A 21163-nucleotide genomic window follows, 5' to 3' on the forward strand; every position below is an offset into this window, starting at 1 on the left:
CATTGGGTATTTTCCGGATGACAACGCCGCTTCTTCCATGCTGACGACCTTAAAGGTGGTCTGCTGTCACATTTAATATTTGGTTTCTAGTGTTTTGTTTTCCAAAATTTCCCTGAACGAAAATGGGGATTCTGGAAAAAATTTCCGAGATTGAGAAGGAGATCGCCCGTACCCAGAAAAACAAAGGTTTTGTAGTTTTCTTTTTCCGTCACAAACGTATGGTTCATCAATACAACTTCGTGTTCCCTATGTAGCTACTGAATACCATTTGGGATTGCTAAAGGCAAATTGGCAAAATATCGCTCTCAGCTTTTGGAACCGTCTAAGAAGTCAGGAGAAAAAGGAGAGGGTTTCGATGTACTTAAGTCAGGAGATGCCAGAGTGGCATTAATTGGATTTCCCTCTGTTGGCAAGGTGGGACCATGAAAATAAAATGTGTTTTGAAATAAGTGTATTTTATTATCTTAACATTTTATCCCTAGTCTACCCTCCTTTCAACTTTAACCAAGACCCAAAGTGAAGCAGCATCCTATGAGTTTACCACGTTAACTTGTATTCCTGGGGTTATTGAGTATAAAGGAGCAAATATCCAATTATTGGATCTGCCTGGTATCATTGAAGGAGCTTCCCAAGGCAAGGGCAGAGGAAAACAGGTATTACTGTGTTTCTTAAATTGAAAATTATTTTGGTCTACAATTCTTATTGCAAAAATTTGTCTAGGTTATCGCTGTTGCGAGAACAGCTGATTTAGTATTGATGATGCTTGATGCTACTAAAGGAGATGTGCAAAAAACATTACTCCAGAAAGAGTTGGAAAGCGTAGGCATCAGATTGAATACAAAAAAACCTAATATATATTTCAAGGTAACATTTTTTGAAACACAGTAAATTTTCACCATCTTTCTAAACCAAAAACTGTAATTTTTTCCAGCACAAAAAAGGTGGAGGTATCGCTTTCAATGCTGTTTGTCCATTGACTAAAGTGGATGAAAAACTGGTTCAACTAATTCTGCATGAATATAAAATTTTCAATGCCGAAGTAAGTACATCTTTCCTAAACTGAAAAACCTGAATTTTATACCACTATCTCGTAAAGGTTCTGTTTCGCGAGGACTGCTCCGCCGACGATCTTATTGACGTAATATCTGACAACCGGATCTATTTGTCGTGCCTTTATGTGTACAATAAGGTTGATCAAATTTCACTGGAAGAAGTGAACAGGATTGCACGACAGCCTCATTCAATAGTAGTTTCATGCAACATGAAGCTGAACCTCGATTACTTGCTTGAGACACTTTGGGAATACCTGTCTTTTATTCGAGTTTATACCAAGAAACCCGGTCAGCCGCCAGATTTCAACGACTGTTTAATTCTAAGGCGTGGCGTATCCGTGGAACATGTGTGTCACTCGATTCATCGTACTTTGGCCCAAGTTTTGAAATACGCGCTAGTTTGGGTAAATGAGTTCCTATTTTCAAAATTTTTGACATGATGTCAGTTTAAATTTTCTAAATTTGTTGGTTTTGTTATTTTTTTCTCTTAGGGCACAAGCGCTAAGTTTAATCCGCAACGAGTCGGTGCACATCATATAGTGCACGATGAAGATGTGCGTTCATATTTTTTCTTCTTTGTTAAAATGTTTCTAAACTTATTTTTCTTTTTTCTTTTAAGGTAATTCAAATTGTGAAGAAATGAAGACTCCGCATTCGTGCAGAGGTTGAGTTTCCAAAAAACAAGGGACAACTTTTCGTTATTGTTGGCTTGAGAATCCAAATAAAACACATGAAAGACTCTCAGAATCTGAGGTACCAAAGTGTATCGAAATAATAACCTAAGGGGTTTTCAGTGTGAATTCTTGTTAAAAGTTGTAAGTCTTGGAACATGTTTTCTAAATCAGCCAAATCGTTAGTCATGATTTTTCTGGATATTATACGAAAAAAAAGGGTAGACAAAGGATAAATGTGAAAACAAAAAAAAAAACGTTCAGTCACAATCAAGGTTGCACAAAATTTTTGTTTTCTGTTTAGCATTTAGCAACCAACAATATTTGTATTGTTCATAAGCAGAAATTTGGCCTTGCTGCGCTGGTAAATGTGGCCTTCGTCTGCTAGAATTGTTGGGCAGAAGGAGGTAGGACGTCAAAGTTGTGTTACTTCGACTCCTTTCTTCAATCCTTCTTTAAACTAAGAAGGCCACGATAAGGAAGCAGAATATTTTACCGTCCCTTCTCATTTGCCTGCCAGTTCTGTTTAAGCAGAGTAACCATTTGAATGTGATGCTTCTTCCCGTGGAGTGATTGACTAGCCGAGCGATGTTCCCGTTGTCACAAAACCCGTCGAGTTCCAGTCGTGGAAATGGCCGAAGTTCTTCATCCTCTCATAATTCCCATAATCGTAATTATGGAGCTGCCTTTTTCCAAATGATGACTATTGCCCTGCTCTGCACATCTTTGGCCCAACCATCCTGGCTATCGCTCACAACTAGGACAACTACGTCCACTTCCAGATCAGGCGAAGGCTGTCCTAAACATCTTACTCTGTTAGACTTAATAAATTGAACTACCAAATTATTGGCTTCATTAAAATTTCATTATATTTTAGATATCAGTTCTTTGATTATGGCTATTTTGAAACTGGAGACTCAAGAAACAGTACAACTATTGTGACACCTGTGAGGCTTTACTACCATTCTGCTGCTGGGAGTAAGTACAAGGTTCAGTTGCCTTAAAGCCTCTGTTTCTATATAAAAATAATTCTTGTTTCAGCAATGGGTTGTCTCACACCAGCTATTGTTAACATGTTTAAAGTGATACTGATGTTGGTGATATTTGCCATCATTTTGTGTTTCATTGGTTTCCTGTTGGACATTTTGGGAACTAAGAGCCGTCTTTCTTTGACAGTGAGATCTAATGGTCTATTAACCATTCCAATTGGTATTTAATTATTATTGATATATTTTTCAATGTTCTTTTTTATTGCATTAAAAAATATGTTCTTACAGTTCTAATTTGTGCTGGAGTAGTGAGTCTTGCGTACTACATAACTGTTCTTCTGGAAAAGGAAAATCGCCATTCTTATTTTCTAGAAGTCTCATTCGATTATGGCTTTTTCACCCTCTCCTCTGCAGGTTGTTGTGCCTTAAAGAATAATTTATGGAATCAAATGTTAAATCTTCCCGTCTTACAGGTGCAACAGCTTTACTTGCCACAGCCAGCGCCTTGTTTAAAAGAATGGGTGGACCAGAACGACGGAGATCTCGATCTCGACACCGACGTTCACGATCTTCACGAATGCGTGACAGCCGCCTTATGCTCGTAGATACAGTTGAATCTCCCCCATTGGTTGGAGACCCTCCTCCACCCTATTCTCTTTGACCGTTCGATGTTAACGTAGCTTTTTTGTGTGTGTGAAAGTCAATAATCTCATTTTACCGATCTTTTTATTTTGAAAATTGCATCGCATGTCGTAATGATTGACTGCTTTATTATCCATATAGGCTATTCTCGCCACATTTATTTTATCTTTATACATAAGAAAAATAACCTCTTCGTCCGACAATTTCGACCTCTATTTAGCTCCTGACCGACGCGCAAATAAATTGTTTTTATCAGCAACAGAATCTCGTGATTTTGAATATGAACAAATTTTCCATGGAACCTTGATTTAATGTGCAGTCTTCAAAGACAAATGAAAACCCGTTTGTTTAAAAACTAATAAAATAATAAAAAGGGTTATTTGAACTGTTTAGCAGACAAAATAAACGAGTTTGGCAATGTCTCTCAGCAGGCAGTGCTATTGACCGAAGGACATTTTTGAAGTTGAACGGTCGGTTCTTTTTTGTTGTTTGGAAAGAACTGGGTGTTGAACTTGATATATACATATATTAATCGGGTTTATATAGCCAGAAACGATCGACCATGTATGGAACGGAATCAGATAATGGAAATTGGGACCACATGCTGGATGGAACCATAGAAAGTCTCTTCAATAATGCAAATGCAGAGGACGAGCATGGAGAACTTGAGAAACTCGATAACCAGCACCAGCTGCTGCCAACTCCATCGTCGATGTTGGCTGGTAAAGTTTACCCATTTCCGCCCTCATGACTGACCTGATTAGTATACGTTATTTCCGCCCATGTGGTGATGAGAATACCCATGAAACTCTTAATAACTACATTTGTGTATTTTGTGTTCTAAATATTTCTTTTCTTTTTGTCACTTTTTATTTCCTTGAATTATATTGATCTATGTGATAAGGTGCAGAGTGGCTGGAGGCTGATGAAATACAGAAGATGAACCAGCTAGTGACCTCAATGTCAGCTGCACTTGATGAAATGGAGTGGGACAGAAGGAAGTGTAAATCATCTCTAGGTGACTGCCTTCACCACTTTGAGCGGCTGAAATCTGGATCTTCTCTTTGGATGTGTCGACTTGATTTGCTGCAGCAGGCAATCACTTACGATCCTGATATGGTAATAGCATTGGCATTTTATTCAAACATCTCCAAACTTGCACACAAACACACACACAAGAAGAGCATTGAACATCTGCATATACCAGCAGGATTTTACATAAACCATCATCAATTCAACTATAGCTATGTATATCCCTGTTTTTAAATGTTGTTTTTGTTGTTGTGTGTGTGTCTGCATGTTATGTGTATTGTTTTTATCTTGCCTAACTGTGAACAGGTCAAAATGGGGAGGAGCAATGATGAAGGAGACCTGCATAAGATGAACAAGTCCCAGCAGATGATTCGCCCAGAGAAACGTGGAGGTATTTATCGATTTGCAAACGATTCAATTAAGGTTATTGGATTATTTTTTTTTTTCCCTTCTTTTTTTGGGTGTGTGTGTATGTCGTCTTCTGGTTTTTATAGACGTTGACCGAGGGGAAGGAGAAGACTCTTCGTCTCTGCACTTGGCATCGTTTCAAGGCCCTGACAACGAAGAGATTCTGAGCCGGATTGATCTCTTAAAGAAGAACGCCGTCTCTTTTTCTAGCGGCAACCAGCCGCAGAGAGACGAGGCCCAGCAGCAGCACCAGTCTTCTTTTCTCCTCTTCTCGGATGGTGACGATGAGCCCACCAACAACGCCCGGTACGAGTCGAAACGGTCACTAACATTACTGCTGCTTCGGTTGCAAGACGAGGAGGGAGGAAGAAGAGAAAAAAAAAAGGAAAAACGGATGAAAATCGAGCCAAGTTGCTATGCTGCTGCTTGCCATCATCCCGTCAAGTCAAATTGCCAGAAACGCTTGAAGCGACGTCGCTGCTGGAAACGGAGAAGGGATAAGCTATAGTAACCGGTGTACCAAACAAGCAAATAGCAACCGACGACCCAGGAGCGACAAAAACGGAAAATGAAAAAAAAAAAGGAACAGCCGGAAAAGTTCCAAAATAGCGATCCACACACGGGGCCCGCCCGTTTTTTTTTTTTTCCCCTTTCTTTCTTTCTAATATAAGTTTTATTTTTATTTCATTCTAACTTCTTACTTTTTTTCTTCTCGGCAGCTACGACCGAATCGATCAAAATAATATCCCGAGGTGAGGCTATAATTACTTGCACCCTGCGTCACCGTGTTGGACGTTGTGAGTGTGTGTATCTCTGTGTGTGTGTACGTACATCCGCCGTGCATCTATAATAAAACTTTCGTGAAAAACTAAAGAGATGCAGCACAACGAGAGGAGGACGGGGGGGCATCGAATGGAGAGAAGAAGATAAGAGAGATCAGCGGGAGGGCCTGGAGAGGGGGGAATCTGTGTGACACTTTGACAGTTTTCTTTCTAGTTCTTTAACGAAGAAAAAGAATGTTGATCCGGTTTGCTTCCAGGATACTTCGTCATAACGGAAAAAGAGAATCTCGCCCCACCCACCCCCAAGGAAAAGAAACAAACATACGGTAATAAATAAATACATTTGTTTTAATTGGGGAGGAGGGAAACAAAGAAAAAAAAAAAAGGTGTGTAAATTTTCTGCTAATTCTATTCTACCATCTTCTTTTTTTCCTTCCTCTCTGAACAGATAAATAGAAGAGACGACAGTTGGAAAAAACAAATTGAAAGGAAATGATGAGACAGAGGATATTATTGCAAGTTGTACGCGTTACGCACACAGGTAAAACATTTCCCCTTTCGTCCGTCCTTGTTCTTTTCCGTCGCCGCACGATGAATTGGTGTTGACGTAACTGTGTCTTTGTTGAAACCAAAAGGGAATCGTTTCAGTTTGAAAAGGGAAACAAACTGGCCACGCAACCGAATGATGGGGGGAGGGAAAGAAAACAAATCGTCGAACTAACACACACGCACGGATCAGTTATTATCACAAGGCACTTGTCACTGTCGTCGTTTTTCTTCGAAGTGGACACAAACACACTGGAGAAAGAGGGAACTGCTAACGGGGCAGGGACTGGAGGTTGAGATTTGAACACACAAACAAAACACACAATTTTTTTTTTAGTTTTTTTTTTTTAGTTTTTGTCTTCATCCACTTGTTTTGTACACGTCACACTGGGTAAACTCGTTGATGTCGTCAGGTACACAACGAGGAGACCCGTATACACCGACAGAAAGATCGTAATCAAACAGAATTTTGTCCTTTTCTTTCATTCCTTTTCTTTTTTGAAATTCAAATATTACAACATTAACAATCGAAATACGGGGGGGGTCTTAAAAAAAAAGGGAGGAAGGTTGTCTAATTTTAAATTTTTATTTCCTCATACAGTTGGTTCAAATTTGGCGGGGGATAAAAAAAAAAACATTTAAACCTAAAAAAAAAATTCAATTTCTCTCTAATGCATTTTTTCCTTTTTTTTTAGAGTTTTGCTTGAGATGTTTGTTGTTGTATATTTATTTTGTTTATTTAAATAATTAACTTTTTCTGTTTTTTGTTTTGTTTTGTTTTTTAAATATTTTTAGACGGAAGAAGGCGATCGTGGCGCCGGTGGAGATAGAGCGTCGTCGCTATTGATCTCGTCGTTATCGCCAGCGCTGGCGATATCGTCGTTTGCATTGGCCGATCCCGGCTGATCGTCGCCGTTTTTGCCTTTGGGCGCGGCGGCCACCGACGACGATGTTGAGGTGCCCTGTTGAGAACTGCGGCTGGCCGACTTGAGCTGCGCAAGTTCAGCCGCTGTATTAGGATCCTGCTTCTTCCACTTGGTCCGTCGATTTTGGAACCAAATTTTGATCTAACCCGGCCAGAATTGATTTTATTTGCATTTTTCTTACTTTTCTCCCATCCGCAGATTTTTTTAATGAAATAACAACAACAACAACATGAAAACAAAGGAGGATTTCGTACCTGGGAACCGGTGACGTTGAGCAGACGGGCGACTTCCTGACGTTCGTTGGACGATAAATATTTCTTCTGTTCAAAAATGCGCTCCAATTCGAAAAGCTGTTTACCCGTGAAGGTGGTGCGCGTTTTGCGCGGACGCGATTGGCCGTTAGCTGAATCCGCACCGCCGGAATTGACCAAATCGGCCACCATGACCATGTTCTGATGGTGGTGACTGTCCTTGTTCTTCCTGCGCTTGTTGCCGCCACCGTTGCTGTTCGATTGTTGTTGTTGTTGCTGCTGTTGTTGCTGCTGCTGTGACTGGACGGGGAAAACAATTCCGGCTGAATCGCTTCCGGCGGCAGCCACGGCTGCCGCTACGACGGCCGCCGCGGCCGCCGCGTTGGTGTCGGACGCGTGTCCGTCGTCATTGGCCTCACTGTCCGTCTCTCCGCCGGCCCTCTGTTGGGATTCCTGACACCGCATCACTTCACTCGTCTGCCACAGACGGGCAGCCGTCAAATAGTACTGGAGCACCGTCGAGAAGTTGGCGGCCATCTGCAAATGCGGCTGGACGTTGCCCCACTGTCCGACGCCGTCCATGTCGCCCTCGTCCGTCCCTGGGTCACTGGCCGGCTCCATGGCGTCCACCACCAGTCCTTTGGCCCGTTTGATGGGCGTCCCGCTCTCACGTTCCCTTTCACGTTGGCGACATTTGCTCTTGTCCAGGCTCAAGTCCAGTGGCTCGTCACTAATGTTCATCATATCGGCCACGTCGACGCAGTCGGACGCCATCCCGTCTCGCTCCTCTTCGCTACCGTCGTCGTAGTCGTCGTCGTCGCAACGATGTCGCTCACTTAAAACGAGTGGCTCGAACGGATGGCCGTCCCTTTCGCGCTCGATTTTGCAAATGCCGGAGGCGAGGCTGTTGGCCAGTGGCGCGCAATCAGCCGGATGAGTTTTCCAGCCGAGGATGTCGGCGATGGAATGACGCGACGCGGCCGCTGTTTGATGCCGGTCGGAGCACGGCGATGAATCACTTGCACGTCGTGTGGACGAATAGCGAACGTGATGACGACGATGATTGCGCTTACTGTTGGCAATGCTGGATGGAAGGGCAGCCACTGAGCCGGCACTCGACAGACACGATGCTCGCAGATTTAAAGCAGAAGATGCTCGGTCCGGCCGGCACCACGTCGTCATTGCTCATCAACGGCAACGGAACACCGGCCATGTGAGAATGAAAACTGCGCGAGTCGACAGCCGCGGAGCTTTCCCTTGTTTAATTCTTCTCGACGTTTTGCGGCCTTTGTTGAACAACCAAAGAAAAAGGGTAACACAGCCAATTTTTGTTTTTTTGTTTCTGTACACGCAAAATTAAAAAAAAAAAAATTAAATCAATTAGAAATCAAATTGCAGTTTGAGATGAAATATTGAAATCGAATTGATAATAATATCGCAATAACGAAGCTTATCATTTTTTTAAATTTTCTTTTGATTTTCTAGAGACGGACAACAAAGGAGTTTGGCCGGCTATTGTTAATACAAGTGACGCATCGTTCATATTTGGTTGACTGTGCTTCGTTCGATGTGGGCGACGCGGAGAGAGGAGAGAGAGAGCCGGATGGTGCGGTGTAATAGCAGCTCGTCTACCCTTCCTCCCCGCTTTCGTTATCTCATCAAAGTTATACACCAAATAAGGTCAGTACAGCAACCAAACAAAACCCGTTGGCTCTGCCCTTTTTGTCGTTGATTAAGTTTTTTTTTTTTTTCTTTTTTTCTTCTTTGCGGGCTCGTACACGAAGAGTTGAGTCATCACAAATCATCAGACACATAACCCCCCCTGAAGGCTCCATCCCCCCCCCCCTTTCATTCTCTACAATTTCAAGCCTCACTCACATGTCGCTGCATGATCGGTTTCCCATTTGACAGACGAACGAACAGAAAGATGTGGGTTAACGTACGTGCGTTTTTGTTTTGTTTTTTTTATTTAGTTTGTTAAGAGATCATCTCCCCTATGTGACTATCAAATAGCCATTTCTCATAGGGAGCTCATTGCCCGGTTGCACGTCAAGTGGGAGGGGTTAGATCGTCTTCGCCGAATAAAAATGTTTGAAATGAAAAAAGAGAGAGTGAGCCCAACAATGATGTAGCGCTATCTAGCCATTGGGCTGATTAGGACTGTGTGTATGCGCGCGCGCCCCTTTTGCTGCTATCGATTCACGTCATACGGTACGCTGTTTTGTAGAGACAGCGAGTGAGCAAAACAAAACAAAAATGACGTTGTGGCAAAGGACATTGTTTGACTGCATGGCTGCAAATTAGAAAGAAATTCGGCCGTCAATGATTGGGGGTGGGGGGTGGAATGCTTTTTGTATGCAAATGCGGAGTACAAGTGCTGATGTTATGCGTTCCTCCATTGAACTATTAGGATAATGACGGGGATTTCGATGAATTCAGATTTTTCAGTGTCGAGATCGTTGAATTTTGTGGGGGATTTGTTTACATATTTGCAAGTGCGTTTTCTTGGAACGAATGGGGCGGGAGCTGAGTAAAACGCGGAATTTCGAAAACGAATAGTGGAACGGTTTTGAAGCGTATCGCTTTTTGAAAAGACGGCAATCTTTCGTACGCAATTAGGTAGAAATTCGCTAGGCAAATGAAGTTTTCTAATCGATGAATGTCTTTTCTTTTTTCTTTTTTCAAGTTTTCAAAGAAAACTTGGGTTCGTTGCTTGAACACGCACGCACACAAAGTGGGGATACTCTTTCTTGGCCGTGGCTTTTGTGGCATGTGTGTGTGTGTGTGTGGGTTTACGTAACACACACACACACAAAGCCCAAGCGAAAAAGAAAACGTTTCGAATTTCACGTTCGTCATTCCCTCCTGTCCAATTAAAAATAACAGTTTTAGAATGGGTCCTCCCTTCCCCCTTTTTTTTGTTGTTTCTTAGCCAAAAAAAATGTCAAATTCTCCCTTTTTTTTGTGTGTGTGTGTGTTTGCCACGACTGGATCGCCAGCTGATTTTCGTGCGTGCGGGACCAGCCACACACACACACTCAAAATGAATACGAAAACGGATGAAATGATAGAGCGTTCATGATGGTAATATTCACGAGTTTTAGGGGGTCTTGCAAGTGGGACGAGTGGGGAAAAGATGAGGGCCGGGTTTTCGATCCTTTTTTGGATTTTTAGGTGGGCGGGTGAGATACAAGAAAAAAAGAAGTTGGTCGTCAAACGAATCCGACGAATCGAAGAAAGAAACGTACGGGCCTTCAAGAAAAGGGACAAATTCTAACCGGTGGCTGTTTTTATTAATTCATTTTTTTTTTTTTATCAATTCCGGAGAATTTTGTTTAAATGCGTTTGATTAGTCGTTAGGAAGAGCGTGTGGTAGAGTTGGTTTGTTTTTTTAAAAGATATTTGTGTCGTTGTTAGGCAACTTTTTCTGCTTTGTATTGCGGAACGATCGAATCTGATGATGGCTGGCGCGCGCTCTCTGACGGGCAAAAATAAAGTCTGCCATCGCGTTATGAATAAATAATTTCCAACACCCACAAGACGACGTCTGTCTCTTGTATAAATATACATTTTTCCTTTTTTTTCCTGCTTACGCGTATTATACGATCACGCAACCCGTTTTTTTTTTCTTGAACTGACCTTAAAAAAAAAAAAAAATCAAGAAACAAAAGAAAAACGTCATTTTTTCTTCTGATCTTTTGCAACGTTTTGTGGTTGAAATTTGAATTTGAATTCTCTTGAGATTCAATTCATTATTAATATTTTTCTTCTTAATGAGATGCAGAATTCGAATCCCCCCCCCTCCCAAAAAAAAATTTGATCCGGTAGCCGACGACTTGATTCTCTCTCTTATTTTCACTAATACGCAAATGAAGGAAACTGGATAGAGTCGCACGAAAATGAACGAAAGATTTCAACCGTCTCTTTTTTTTTCTTTCCCAAACCTCGGGAGGTTTTTGGATAAAGAAAAAAAAAAGATTGGAATGCAGACAAACGAGATGATGGCCGAGCTATTCTATCAAAGCAATAGTTCTAGTAGTGGCAGTAGAGTTGTTTTGCTTTTTTCTTTTTATGAGAACGAATCCATGAACTATAAAAGAGAGGAGAATCAAGGCTTCGTGTCAAGTTTATAGAAACAGCTGCGGGGGGTATAAACACAGCCATAATAGTGCGACTCGAAACGAACTGGTAGTAGAGAAAGACTCTTTTTCAAAGCCTCTCAATTTATTTTTCCTAAATGTCCAGTCCCCGCATTTTTTTTTTTCTTTTTTTTTTTAATGTTATTCATCCGGAACGAATGGATTTCCTTGATTTCGTTTTCAGCCTCTGGCTGCGTTCGATCCCATTTTAATTTTTGTTTTTCCCTTGGCTTTGAAATGATTTATGAGAGAATGGTGTTGTACGCTCATCACTTACTCTCATTTCGCGAGTGATGAGCCATCGTTAAAATTTCCGATTGTACAATAGAAATCGATTGCACAAACAGAAAAGGGGCAGCCGATTTGCATCTTATTCGGGGCTCTAACCCACACACAACAACTGCCAAGGCACGTCAGGTTGACTCACCTTTTTCCTTTTGGTTAAGGTAAGAGACTTTGGGCAAGGAAGGCAGGATAAAGAAAGAGAGGGGGGGGGATTTTCAATGGGTTTTTTGTTGTGTAATTGGATGATGATGTCACTGGAGACGGCGGCGGTCAGCCGTCTCTCGGCGCAGATCTTTTTTTTGATGTTTTCTTCTCTGTTTATTCTTTTTGAAAAGAAAAAACAAAACAATTTGCACACGCAACACAAAGAAACGGCCACTCTCTTTCCGATTTATTCACGATCGAATGAAGGACCGGGGGGGAGGGGGGTACCAAATTTTCACTGGCTAATTTGCGGGTTCAGAACGAGCGGAACTCTTTTGTTATTTCACCACGAATGAATATAGAAATGGGGGGGGGGATTTCCGCCAAGTCACGATTACGAGAAATTGTACACGCGTTTGTTTGTCCGCTGATGATGAAACCAAACACACACACAGCACAGCCGTTGATCCGCGCAATTTTTCCTCACTTTATTTATTTTTTTTTCGCTTCAACTCCTTCCTCAGACACACAAATTTTTTTGTTTTTGTTCTTTTGTTTTATTATTTTCTTTCTTCGATTTGAAAGAAAATAAGGGAATTAACAAAAAACAAAACAAAAACGGTTGATGTTTTCGTTTTTGTTTGCGCGCGTGAGATGCGAGCGGGCGCGTGACTCTGCCGCGACTGATGGCGATACAACTGGCGTATGAGCGGGTCTATAAAAGCGACGAGTCAACGAGGAGAAGTCGCGGACGCAGACACACAGAGAAGCATTTTTTATTTTTCTTTTTTCATGGCCCCATTAGGCAACTTGGCAATGGTGCGCATTGAGTTCTCTCTCTCTCTCTCTGTGTGTTAGCTCTCTATATCCTTGTTAAGAAAGAGAGACCCTTCCCGATTAGTAGCCAAAACAAGAGTACGTTTTTACATATCCCCAATTTCTTTTTTTGTTGTTGTTTTGTTTTGAATGAAAATAAGAAATCTAATGCGTACAAAAAACGAGTTAGGATTTTTTTTTTTTTGTTTCTTTGATAGAGGAATAAAATTAGTTTTTTATTCTTTCTTATTTTAGGAGTGGGAAAATAAAAGGGAATGGGATATAGTTTCATTATTGTTACAATCTTGTGTAATAGTCTCCGGTGAGATGGATCACCTCTTTTGTTTTTCTTCCTCATCTCGATTGTCATGGAAACGGCAATGTACAGAGGAAGCAGGTTCGCCTCTGGTTTTCCACTTTTCTTTTTTTTTTTTTTTTTTTTACTCTTATAGAGCAGAATAAGAAGGAAAAAAAAAGTGCCGATGGCGGGCTGACACGTTGATTCTCCCTTTTTATTTTTTTAATTTAAAGACTGTCATATAAGAAACAGCAGCAGCAGAATAGGAAAATAAAAAGAGCTGATTCGATCGGGATACAACACACACACACAAAAAAGAGCAACATGAAAGAGAAGGGGAGAAAAGAAAGAGCTTCCCTCTTTTATTTTTCGTGACTGGGTGCGGGATATGATCCATCCCCCCCCCCCTTTTTCTGTACTCTGTGTGTGTGTGTCTATCCATCGCCTCCCTTTTCTTTATATATACTATATATATTATTACATTTACGTTACATTACATATCCCATCGATATCAATGCTGTGTAATATAGATATATCAATCCCCCATAGTAAGGAAGAGAAACGGAAGAGAAGTCACAAGCTCCGCCCTTGTTTCCTATCTCCAAACTCAACCGGCACGGCACTCCCCCCTCACTCAGTTCACCAGGGGCGCACTCGAAACCTTTTATTCAGTAGATGTTGTCCCGATCCCTTTTCCCATACTCAACCCCCCATGCTCTAGTTTCATCGGGCACACATTATTATCACGATGATTATTTCCTCCCGTTTTTTTTACCTTCATCATGTGACGATGATACAAAAACTCTATATTTTTTTTTTAAAAGAAGACTTGTTCTTATAGCCCTTTTGTTTGTTGTAAGCACAAGAGGGTCTTACATTGTGTGTGTGCGTAGTTCGTGATTGAAACAAAAGAAGCCAGACCCCTTCGTTCCTTGGCAGTCTGCGTGTGACTGGTATAAGAGAACTCCACACACACACACACACACACACACACAAAAGAGCTGGGAAATCATAATATCTATGTAGGTACTTATATATATATTTACCAGCTTTTTTTTTTTATTTTCCTTATATAATATAAGAAGGTCTGATGCATAGCTGCCTGTTTTCAACGGTTTGGGGGGGGGAGCTCTATCGACTGAGCCAATTTTTGTTCTTTCAAGACGAGAAATAAATCGCACCGCTAGGGCAGCAACTCTTGTCCGTCTTCGGTCGTATTTTGCCCAGCACAATTTTTTTTTTTTTTTTCCTAAGCATTTAAATGTCGCGCACGGTAAAAGATGTTGACACATTTTGTCAGCCGATTGTTTGTATTTATTTTGTTTACATGTTTTAATAGTTCATTTATTCGTTTATAGCCGAGGCGGCGCCATTTGCAATAGCCGAAAGAGTTACACATTTCCCTTTTCTTCTTCTTATTCTCTCTTTCTCTTCCTTCCTCGTTTTCTATCTGTAAGCTAAACACAAAGGCAAAAAGAAAATGGGGAAAGGCGAACGAGGAGAAGCTGCTGCTCTAGAGCGTCCATCCAAAAACAACTCACTGACGTAATGATAGATGAATAGCAGGGCACCGAGCCATCTGCGTCGCTATCATTTCTAAATAGCCGCTGCTCCTGCAGCTCAATGTGTGTGAGCTCTCCTAGTCTGTATTATTTAGCTTTAAACAAGTTATTCGGGAGGAAGGGGGGGGGGGCTTCTTTTCTTTTTTTTTTCGTGCTGTTCCAGTTTTTTTTCGGGATTGACCTTTCACCTTTTTTCTCGTTTAATTTATATGTAAGTTACTCATTTGTAGTACAGCATTAGACGGTTTCAGTGTTATCATCGCGGCTGATTCCAGTTTTGGGCCGTATGTAAAACACATGCAAATGCCATTACAGAAATGGAAAAGAAAACAATTTTAAAATCAGGTCGTTGTTTCGAGAGGCTGGTGTGTTTAATACACAATAGGATATCACTCGCTATATATAAATGTGTGTGTGTGTGTGTGAGTAACATCCGGGTTTTCGTGTGTATATCTCGCAACTCTGGCGATATTATCAAAATGGAGTGAAGCGGTTTTCATTTTTTATTTGAGAAAAGTCTTTTTTTTCTTCTTGGATCGACACGCGTTGTGATGCAACCGGATGTTACTACACTCACCGTTTTTTTTTTTCTTTTTCTTTCACGGGTGCAAGCTTATTATACAAACGTCTTGCCTATACCCTTTAAGCACCTACACCCCTCATTTCTTCTGGAAAAAAAAAAAACCCAAAAATCTGAGAAAGCGTTTACGTTTTACGCCAATTTGGTTCGTGTTATGTCGAAACAAGTTTTTATTTTATTTATTTTCCGTTTTCTTTTCTCCGAATTATCCGAAATTCACGATGTGGTCTAACACGTCATCGATTCCAACGAATTCAAGACTGTGCGCAATGTCCGTGCCTTTCTCTCTTAATCGCCTCTCGCAATCATTCGCTAACCCCTCCCCCTAACACACACAAAAATTATTAAATGTCTCCAAACAATCGACAGCAGAGGGGTTCGTTACTCGCTGATACAATGAGCTTTCTTTCTTGATTATGTCTCTTCTGTGTATAATAGACGACCTTGCCAGCGTACGAATTGCTTTGTAGCCGATATACGACGTGCTGCATGCGGAGGTCATTCTTCTTTTTTTTTTGCGATCAGCGACAGGCTCATTGATTTATCGGAAATGATGGCCAGCTTTTATGCATACGATACGTCATATTAAATGCGTGCGACTAGCAGCCGAGCACGCATAGACACTTGACGGCCATTGAATAGCATCCGTCGTGTACATCCAATATGGCCCCCACATCATTTGACGGGGGGGACTACCGTGCGCAGAGAAATCTAACCACTTTAACCGAGAGAAAAGTGGAAAGAGAAGGAAAAAAATAAAAATGACTAGACAATGTGTAATATATCCCAAGCGTTTCTATACACGCACACATGACAAAAGGATAGAGACACACACACAGAGATAGTGGAACAGGGGAAGTTGCTCTCGTGAATCTGCCAGCCAAGTAGAGAAGAAGGGGCGAGGGATATAATGGAGCAGATCTATCTCTATCCTATATCTAGTCTATCTGATGTATATACACTGTGCCGTCATCATCGATCCGTTCTCTATTTAGTGATGGGGGTCGACAAAGAGGTCATCCCCATATCCACGCCCCACTCAACTTGGCTTTTCGTGTGTGTGTGTGTGCACACATACAGCGAGAGCAGCACGTTCGCGGCCTCTGTACATTTATTCCCGCGTGCGGATTTTTTTTTTTGGCTGCTGCTCGGGGTATTGATGGAACCCGCCTCTCTTTTCTCTTGATATATTCCATCTACTCTTTCATTCTTTTCTCTCTCTTCTTTCGCTCTCTTTATTTATTTTTTTGATTCCTATTTCGCCCGTGTATCCCGTGCTATATAGCCAGCGTGTGTGTGTGTGTGTACTGCGCAATGGGGGGAAAGGCAGGCAGGTCATGTGACTGGCATGTTCAGCCAAACTAATTGGATCCAGTATTATCATGTGTTTCTTCTAGCAGACCCTCTCTCTCTCTCTCTCTTTCTCTCCACACATATATGTGTGTGTGTGTGTGTGTGTATGCTTATAAAATAAGTATACATATATAGTCCTAAATCTAATAATATTCTTTGCTCCTTTTTGGAGAGAGACAGAGAGAGCCGCTGCCGTGGAACGGCTCCTCCCATCGATCTATTCAAAACGACTGACAATGTCATGTAGACAGAGTGTATGGCAAAGGCAGAATGAAATAGAGATGCCCCTCTATTCTGCGTGTGTGTAACATGGAAATTCGATGAGATACATGCGCAGCTCGTTGACAGTCAACATCATTTTTGTTGTTGTCCTTCGCTGTGTACGTATAGCCCTAAAATAGGATAATCAACTGTGTCTGTAGCTTTCGCAATCATTGCGTAGCCACACCCATCATTGAGGATTAAAAAAAAAAAAAAAGAGAGAGCCAATTTTGAAATTGAAATATGCTTATAACAAACTGCATGTGTAAATATTTAAATTCTTTAGGATTTGTCAAATATTTGGAAGGGGGGAAGAAACAAAATGGCCCTTATGGGATAAAAAGTTTAATTGCACTTTTGGGTGTGGGGCACTGCTCCGCTGGTGTCGTATTCTTATGTAAACTCCTTTGCATATAAAAAAAAAAGAAGAAGAAAAACATGTCCGGGAACAAGACTTTTTGGGGAAGGGGAAGTCAAACAGACGTGGCACGGCGGTTGAAATCTATATGTATATTTATAGCCCTTCGTTGTATGCCCTCCCACCTTTATTCATAGTCCATAGACCCAGGGAGGAAGAAGAGAGAGAGAGAGATAGGGAGACAAATAGCGCTTGTAAGACTTTGCAGCCCAGTGTCATAAATAGTCAAAAGGGGAAGGGGGGGGGGAAGAATTAAGTCGTCAGAAAAAATTCAGTTATAGCGAGGATTGAAGGATAGGTCGTTCCAGACGATTGAACCAAATGGAATAGCTGTAATCATCTACTAGTTTATAGGGGTAGAAAAAAACGAACCAGATGAAATAAAAAAACAAAACAAAACAAAAAGAAGCAACGGTCTAACGTGAGCCATAAGAAATGATGATGTCCCATGAAAAATAGAAAATAAAGGACGAGCCGGGAGCTTTTCGGGGAGGGTAGGAAGAATGTAGAGAAAACGAAGGGAACCCATAGAGCCGTGTTGACGTTGTGCCAGCCATTCCATTAGCCGAGCCATTTAACCTTCAGCTAACCAAGCACTTTAACACACATACACACCCTTCGTTCTTTTTTATTTATTTATTTTTTTTTTCCCCTAGTTTAGCTCTCGTCTTCCTTCGTTGCTGTGGCCGCCAGCGATTTATGGCTTCGTTTTTTCCTCTTTAGTTTCGGGAACAACGGGAGTGCGCAGCACCTCGCTTGATTCATTTTCTTAAATTATTTGTTATTGTTTTGTTTTGTTTTTGATGTTGTTATCGTTTCTTTTCTGCTGTCCGCTGGCACAATGGCAGTACATTTATGTATACATATAAATATATAGATATATATATAAATATATACTGTGCTTGCTAAGTAGTATGGGTCGGTCACGTTTAACGGTTGACAGCTTCGTTTATCCGCCGCCTGGAGCGAGGCCCGTTTTTTTTCTTTTGTTTTTTTCTTTTTCTTTCTAATTTCCCGATCGTATTACAGGTCGATGACTGCATCCAGCTCATCGGTGCTTATATTATAACTGTATAGCTTGTTTATAGATTTGAGTATTTGTTTGTTGTTTAACGGTCGTGAGAAAAGAACATGACGAACAGTTTTTCACCAATAGCGGGTGGGGTCTCTTGGCTTCAGATTTTGATTGTGGTTCCGTCTCTCCCTTCTACCCAGCCTGTCATAATTCTCGTTCGATGCGGGTCCAAGTTGACAGGATGGTGACTTGAAAGGTTGCACACATACACATGGAAAGGAATCCATTCAATAATGCAGGCCTTGTGGCATGTGACGTCGTCCTCTCGACAAAGAATCAAACAAAAAAGTAATACGTGAATAAATAAATTCGTGGGGGCAGAAGCCAGAAGCAAGTCAATCAATTAGCGACCGTGTGCAACTTTATACACACTTTTTACGCGAGTGTTATTACAAATGATTTGTTTTGATTCGAATCGTCCTGCCATCTAGCAAATGTCGAAGAAACCACAAAGGGTGTCGGGACAAAATCGCAGTTGTTATTGGCGATTGTAGATGGCGTTCGCAATGGACGAATGCCGTGTGTTGGAAAATTGCAACTGACGGAAACAGTTGTGTTTGGGACGTGGTATGCAGAATGTTAGTGATAGCAAGGTGAAGGTTGGCAGGAATTGCACATGAAAGTAGCCAGTACTTTCTGATCGTCTATCATCGCCAATTGGGGAACGTGGTAAAGTATATCGTGATTAGTAATGTGTTAGTTTCAGAGATTCTTTTAAGAAATTACATTTTGTATCACCAAAAAACAGACTGTACGTACTTTAATTCTTTATTGTCCATTCGTAAATACGTTTATGTGTTGGCTATGTTTTTATAAATCTGGAAGATGCAAGGTGGTATCACAGTTAGGCACAATGGTCAGAAACAAGATAATGTTCACAAATGACCCAATTATAAAAAAAGGTTTCTTACATTTGTGTTTTATTATTTAAGGAAAGGTTTTTTTTTTTAAATATGATGTATGATAGCAACCTTTTAAAGTCTACTAGTTGTTTTGAGGGTTGTAATTGTAAATAAACCGTTCATTGGTTTATTCATAAAGGTATATATTGGCAACTATGCATTCTAACTTCAGATTTCTAGCGTCTGTAATGAGAAGACAAAATTGTGGTTGTGGTAGATTTTAGGTAGGCCTTAGATTAATACGAATCCTTGCATGGAAGTGATTCTATAAAATTGTATGATAATAAAATGTGGAACGTTTGTGAAAAACCAATGATATCGTCTTTAATGATGAGCTGATTGCAGTGTGTGCACGTTAAACAACGAAATAGTAAGTCTTATTTCTGAATATATTTGATGTCTTAATGCCTATCAGTAGCCCAATTGTGAAAACTTGAATCAAGGAACACTTTCGCACTGTGAACTGTTAACGACTACTCGCTTGCATTCGTCGTAGATATCGTGATGGATACACATTCACTTAGATTTATAGAGGACGATTAAAAGGTCCACAGTAATAGAATGTGATTGTAACCGGTTGTTACAACAACCATACAAATGTTCTCTTTCTGGATATTTCAACAAATGTGAACTGAAACTTTGTTCAAAAGTCGTTAACAAAAATCACTTGGATTTTCTAGATCTAGACTGTAAATAAACAATATTATGGTTAGCAGAGAAATATTGGTTTTAGCGTAGGCTTTTCACTAGATCGTGGTGGCCCTGAAAAGGGTCATTTTGTCTAGTGCATTGCAATTTTCGCCTAGGCAATGGCGCCTTGGCTGTTTCACGCCATTGTTTAGATTAAAAGGAGGGAAAACGAATAGAGTACAAACACATAGCCTCTCGGTACATATGAGGTGGCGGTAGAGTCCGTAGCAGGTGGTTTTACGTTAGAAGGGTTCACTTTTGAAGGAATTGTTTTGTCCGTCAAAAGTTGTAAATTATTGTATTGTGTGGAGAATTGTCAATAAAAATGTTTCTTAAACAAATGTTTTGCAAAACTTATTTTTTCTTAGTGTTCATACTCTGCATCTCTCTAACCTTTGTTGATTTGGAGATATTGAACTTACAGAGCAGATTTATTTTAATTTTAAATTCTGCATGTGTAGGGGCTTGGAGTTGTATGAATTATGGCTAAACGGTTGATTATTTGCATGGTACGCTGAGAATACAGGGTTCGATTCCCAGAAGAGTCAAATAATACATGTTATCACTGTGATTTAATTGCAAATCGAATAAATATTATGTTACTTTCACTAATACCCGGTAGACATCCTGGGGTGAACTTCGCTAGCGTAGCTAACCATGGTTTCCAAGACCATCTTGTAACCACATGGAGAGGGGTTTCTGGTAAGGATTTGATTCACGGTTCGGGTGAACTCCATCAGGGCAGCTGGGCTTGGTTTCCCAGACCACCACACAGCCACTTGGATTGGGGTACCTGGCAGGGATTCAAGCGATACACCGTCGAATACCCAGGGCAGCTGAGGCGAGTTCCGTAGACCACCACGCGGCCACTTGAAGTGGGGTACGTGGGCAGGCATCCGAGAGATACACTGTCAAGTAAGGCCATCGCCTGTTAGTTGGACCATGATTGGCCCCTTTATCCCAAGAACGACATTTCAAAAAGATTTTAAGTGTCCACATAGATATTGTATGATGAAGAAAATCAAATATAAATACAATTATATGAGTAATAGCTCAGTGGTAGAGCGGCGGCATGGCAAGTCACAGGTCTAAGGTTCGATTCCGTCATGGAAGACATTTCATTATTTATGATTTTGTTGTTATTTTGTAAAAATATGAAGAATTTTGGCGAAAAATAAAATTTTTCAGCAAAAAAATTTTTCAGAAAAAAATAAAAAAAAATCCCAGGAAAAAATTTTTCCAGAAAAAAATTTCCAGAAAAAAAATAATTAAAAAATATTTTACCGATGATAAAATTTATCCGAATGAATTTCATGAGAAATTTTCTACCAGAATTTTGTC

General features: G+C 40.8%; 4 protein-coding genes across 10 annotated transcripts; 3 read left to right on the top strand and 1 right to left on the bottom strand.

Annotated features, from left to right (window-relative positions):
- The first annotated feature begins 21 nt into the window (after positions 1-21).
- On the top strand, positions 22-1799 carry LOC116921757 (developmentally-regulated GTP-binding protein 2). The gene is given in 9 exon segments (XM_032928110.2): positions 22-186; positions 255-281; positions 284-414; positions 483-653; positions 721-864; positions 932-1039; positions 1097-1456; positions 1544-1606; positions 1672-1799. Coding segments are annotated over 9 exon segments (1092 nt in total). The 5' UTR covers positions 22-122; the 3' UTR covers positions 1696-1799.
- Positions 1800-2096: 297 nt separating this feature from the next.
- LOC116921763 lies at positions 2097-3613 on the top strand. Its single transcript, XM_032928114.2, has 5 exons — positions 2097-2538; positions 2601-2701; positions 2765-2932; positions 3001-3126; positions 3186-3613. Exons 1-5 carry the CDS (start codon positions 2312-2314, stop codon positions 3371-3373), a joined length of 810 nt encoding a protein of 269 aa, XP_032784005.2. The 5' UTR covers positions 2097-2311; the 3' UTR covers positions 3374-3613.
- A 130-nt stretch (positions 3614-3743) lies between these two features.
- On the top strand, positions 3744-20163 carry LOC116921764. 7 transcript variants are annotated; one of them, XM_045172510.1, is made up of 10 exons: positions 3744-4076; positions 4259-4602; positions 4693-4777; positions 4881-5902; positions 6025-6117; positions 6918-7160; positions 7247-8611; positions 8785-8979; positions 16649-19502; positions 19576-20163. In XM_045172510.1, exons 1-4 carry the CDS (start codon positions 3917-3919, stop codon positions 5300-5302), a joined length of 1011 nt encoding a protein of 336 aa, XP_045028445.1. In that variant the 5' UTR covers positions 3744-3916; the 3' UTR covers positions 5303-5902; positions 6025-6117; positions 6918-7160; positions 7247-8611; positions 8785-8979; positions 16649-19502; positions 19576-20163. The 7 variants fall into 7 exon arrangements, with proteins under 7 accessions (XP_045028445.1, XP_045028444.1, XP_045028441.1 ...); XM_045172509.1 differs by having other exon boundaries at positions 3744-3824; positions 3901-4076; positions 16649-20163; XM_045172506.1 differs by having other exon boundaries at positions 16649-20163.
- On the bottom strand, positions 6875-8481 carry LOC116921739 (homeobox protein Hox-B2a). Its single transcript, XM_045172500.1, has 2 exons — positions 7303-8481; positions 6875-7189 (listed from the first exon to the last, which is right to left on the bottom strand). The coding sequence occupies exons 1-2, from the start codon at positions 8479-8481 to the stop codon at positions 6914-6916; spliced, it is 1455 nt and encodes a 484-aa protein (XP_045028435.1). The 3' UTR covers positions 6875-6913.
- Positions 20164-21163: the final 1000 nt, after the last annotated feature.

This window comes from Daphnia magna, linkage group LG4 (genome assembly GCF_020631705.1).
Source record: "Daphnia magna isolate NIES linkage group LG4, ASM2063170v1.1, whole genome shotgun sequence".
Taxonomy (NCBI): Eukaryota; Metazoa; Arthropoda; class Branchiopoda; order Diplostraca; family Daphniidae; genus Daphnia; species Daphnia magna.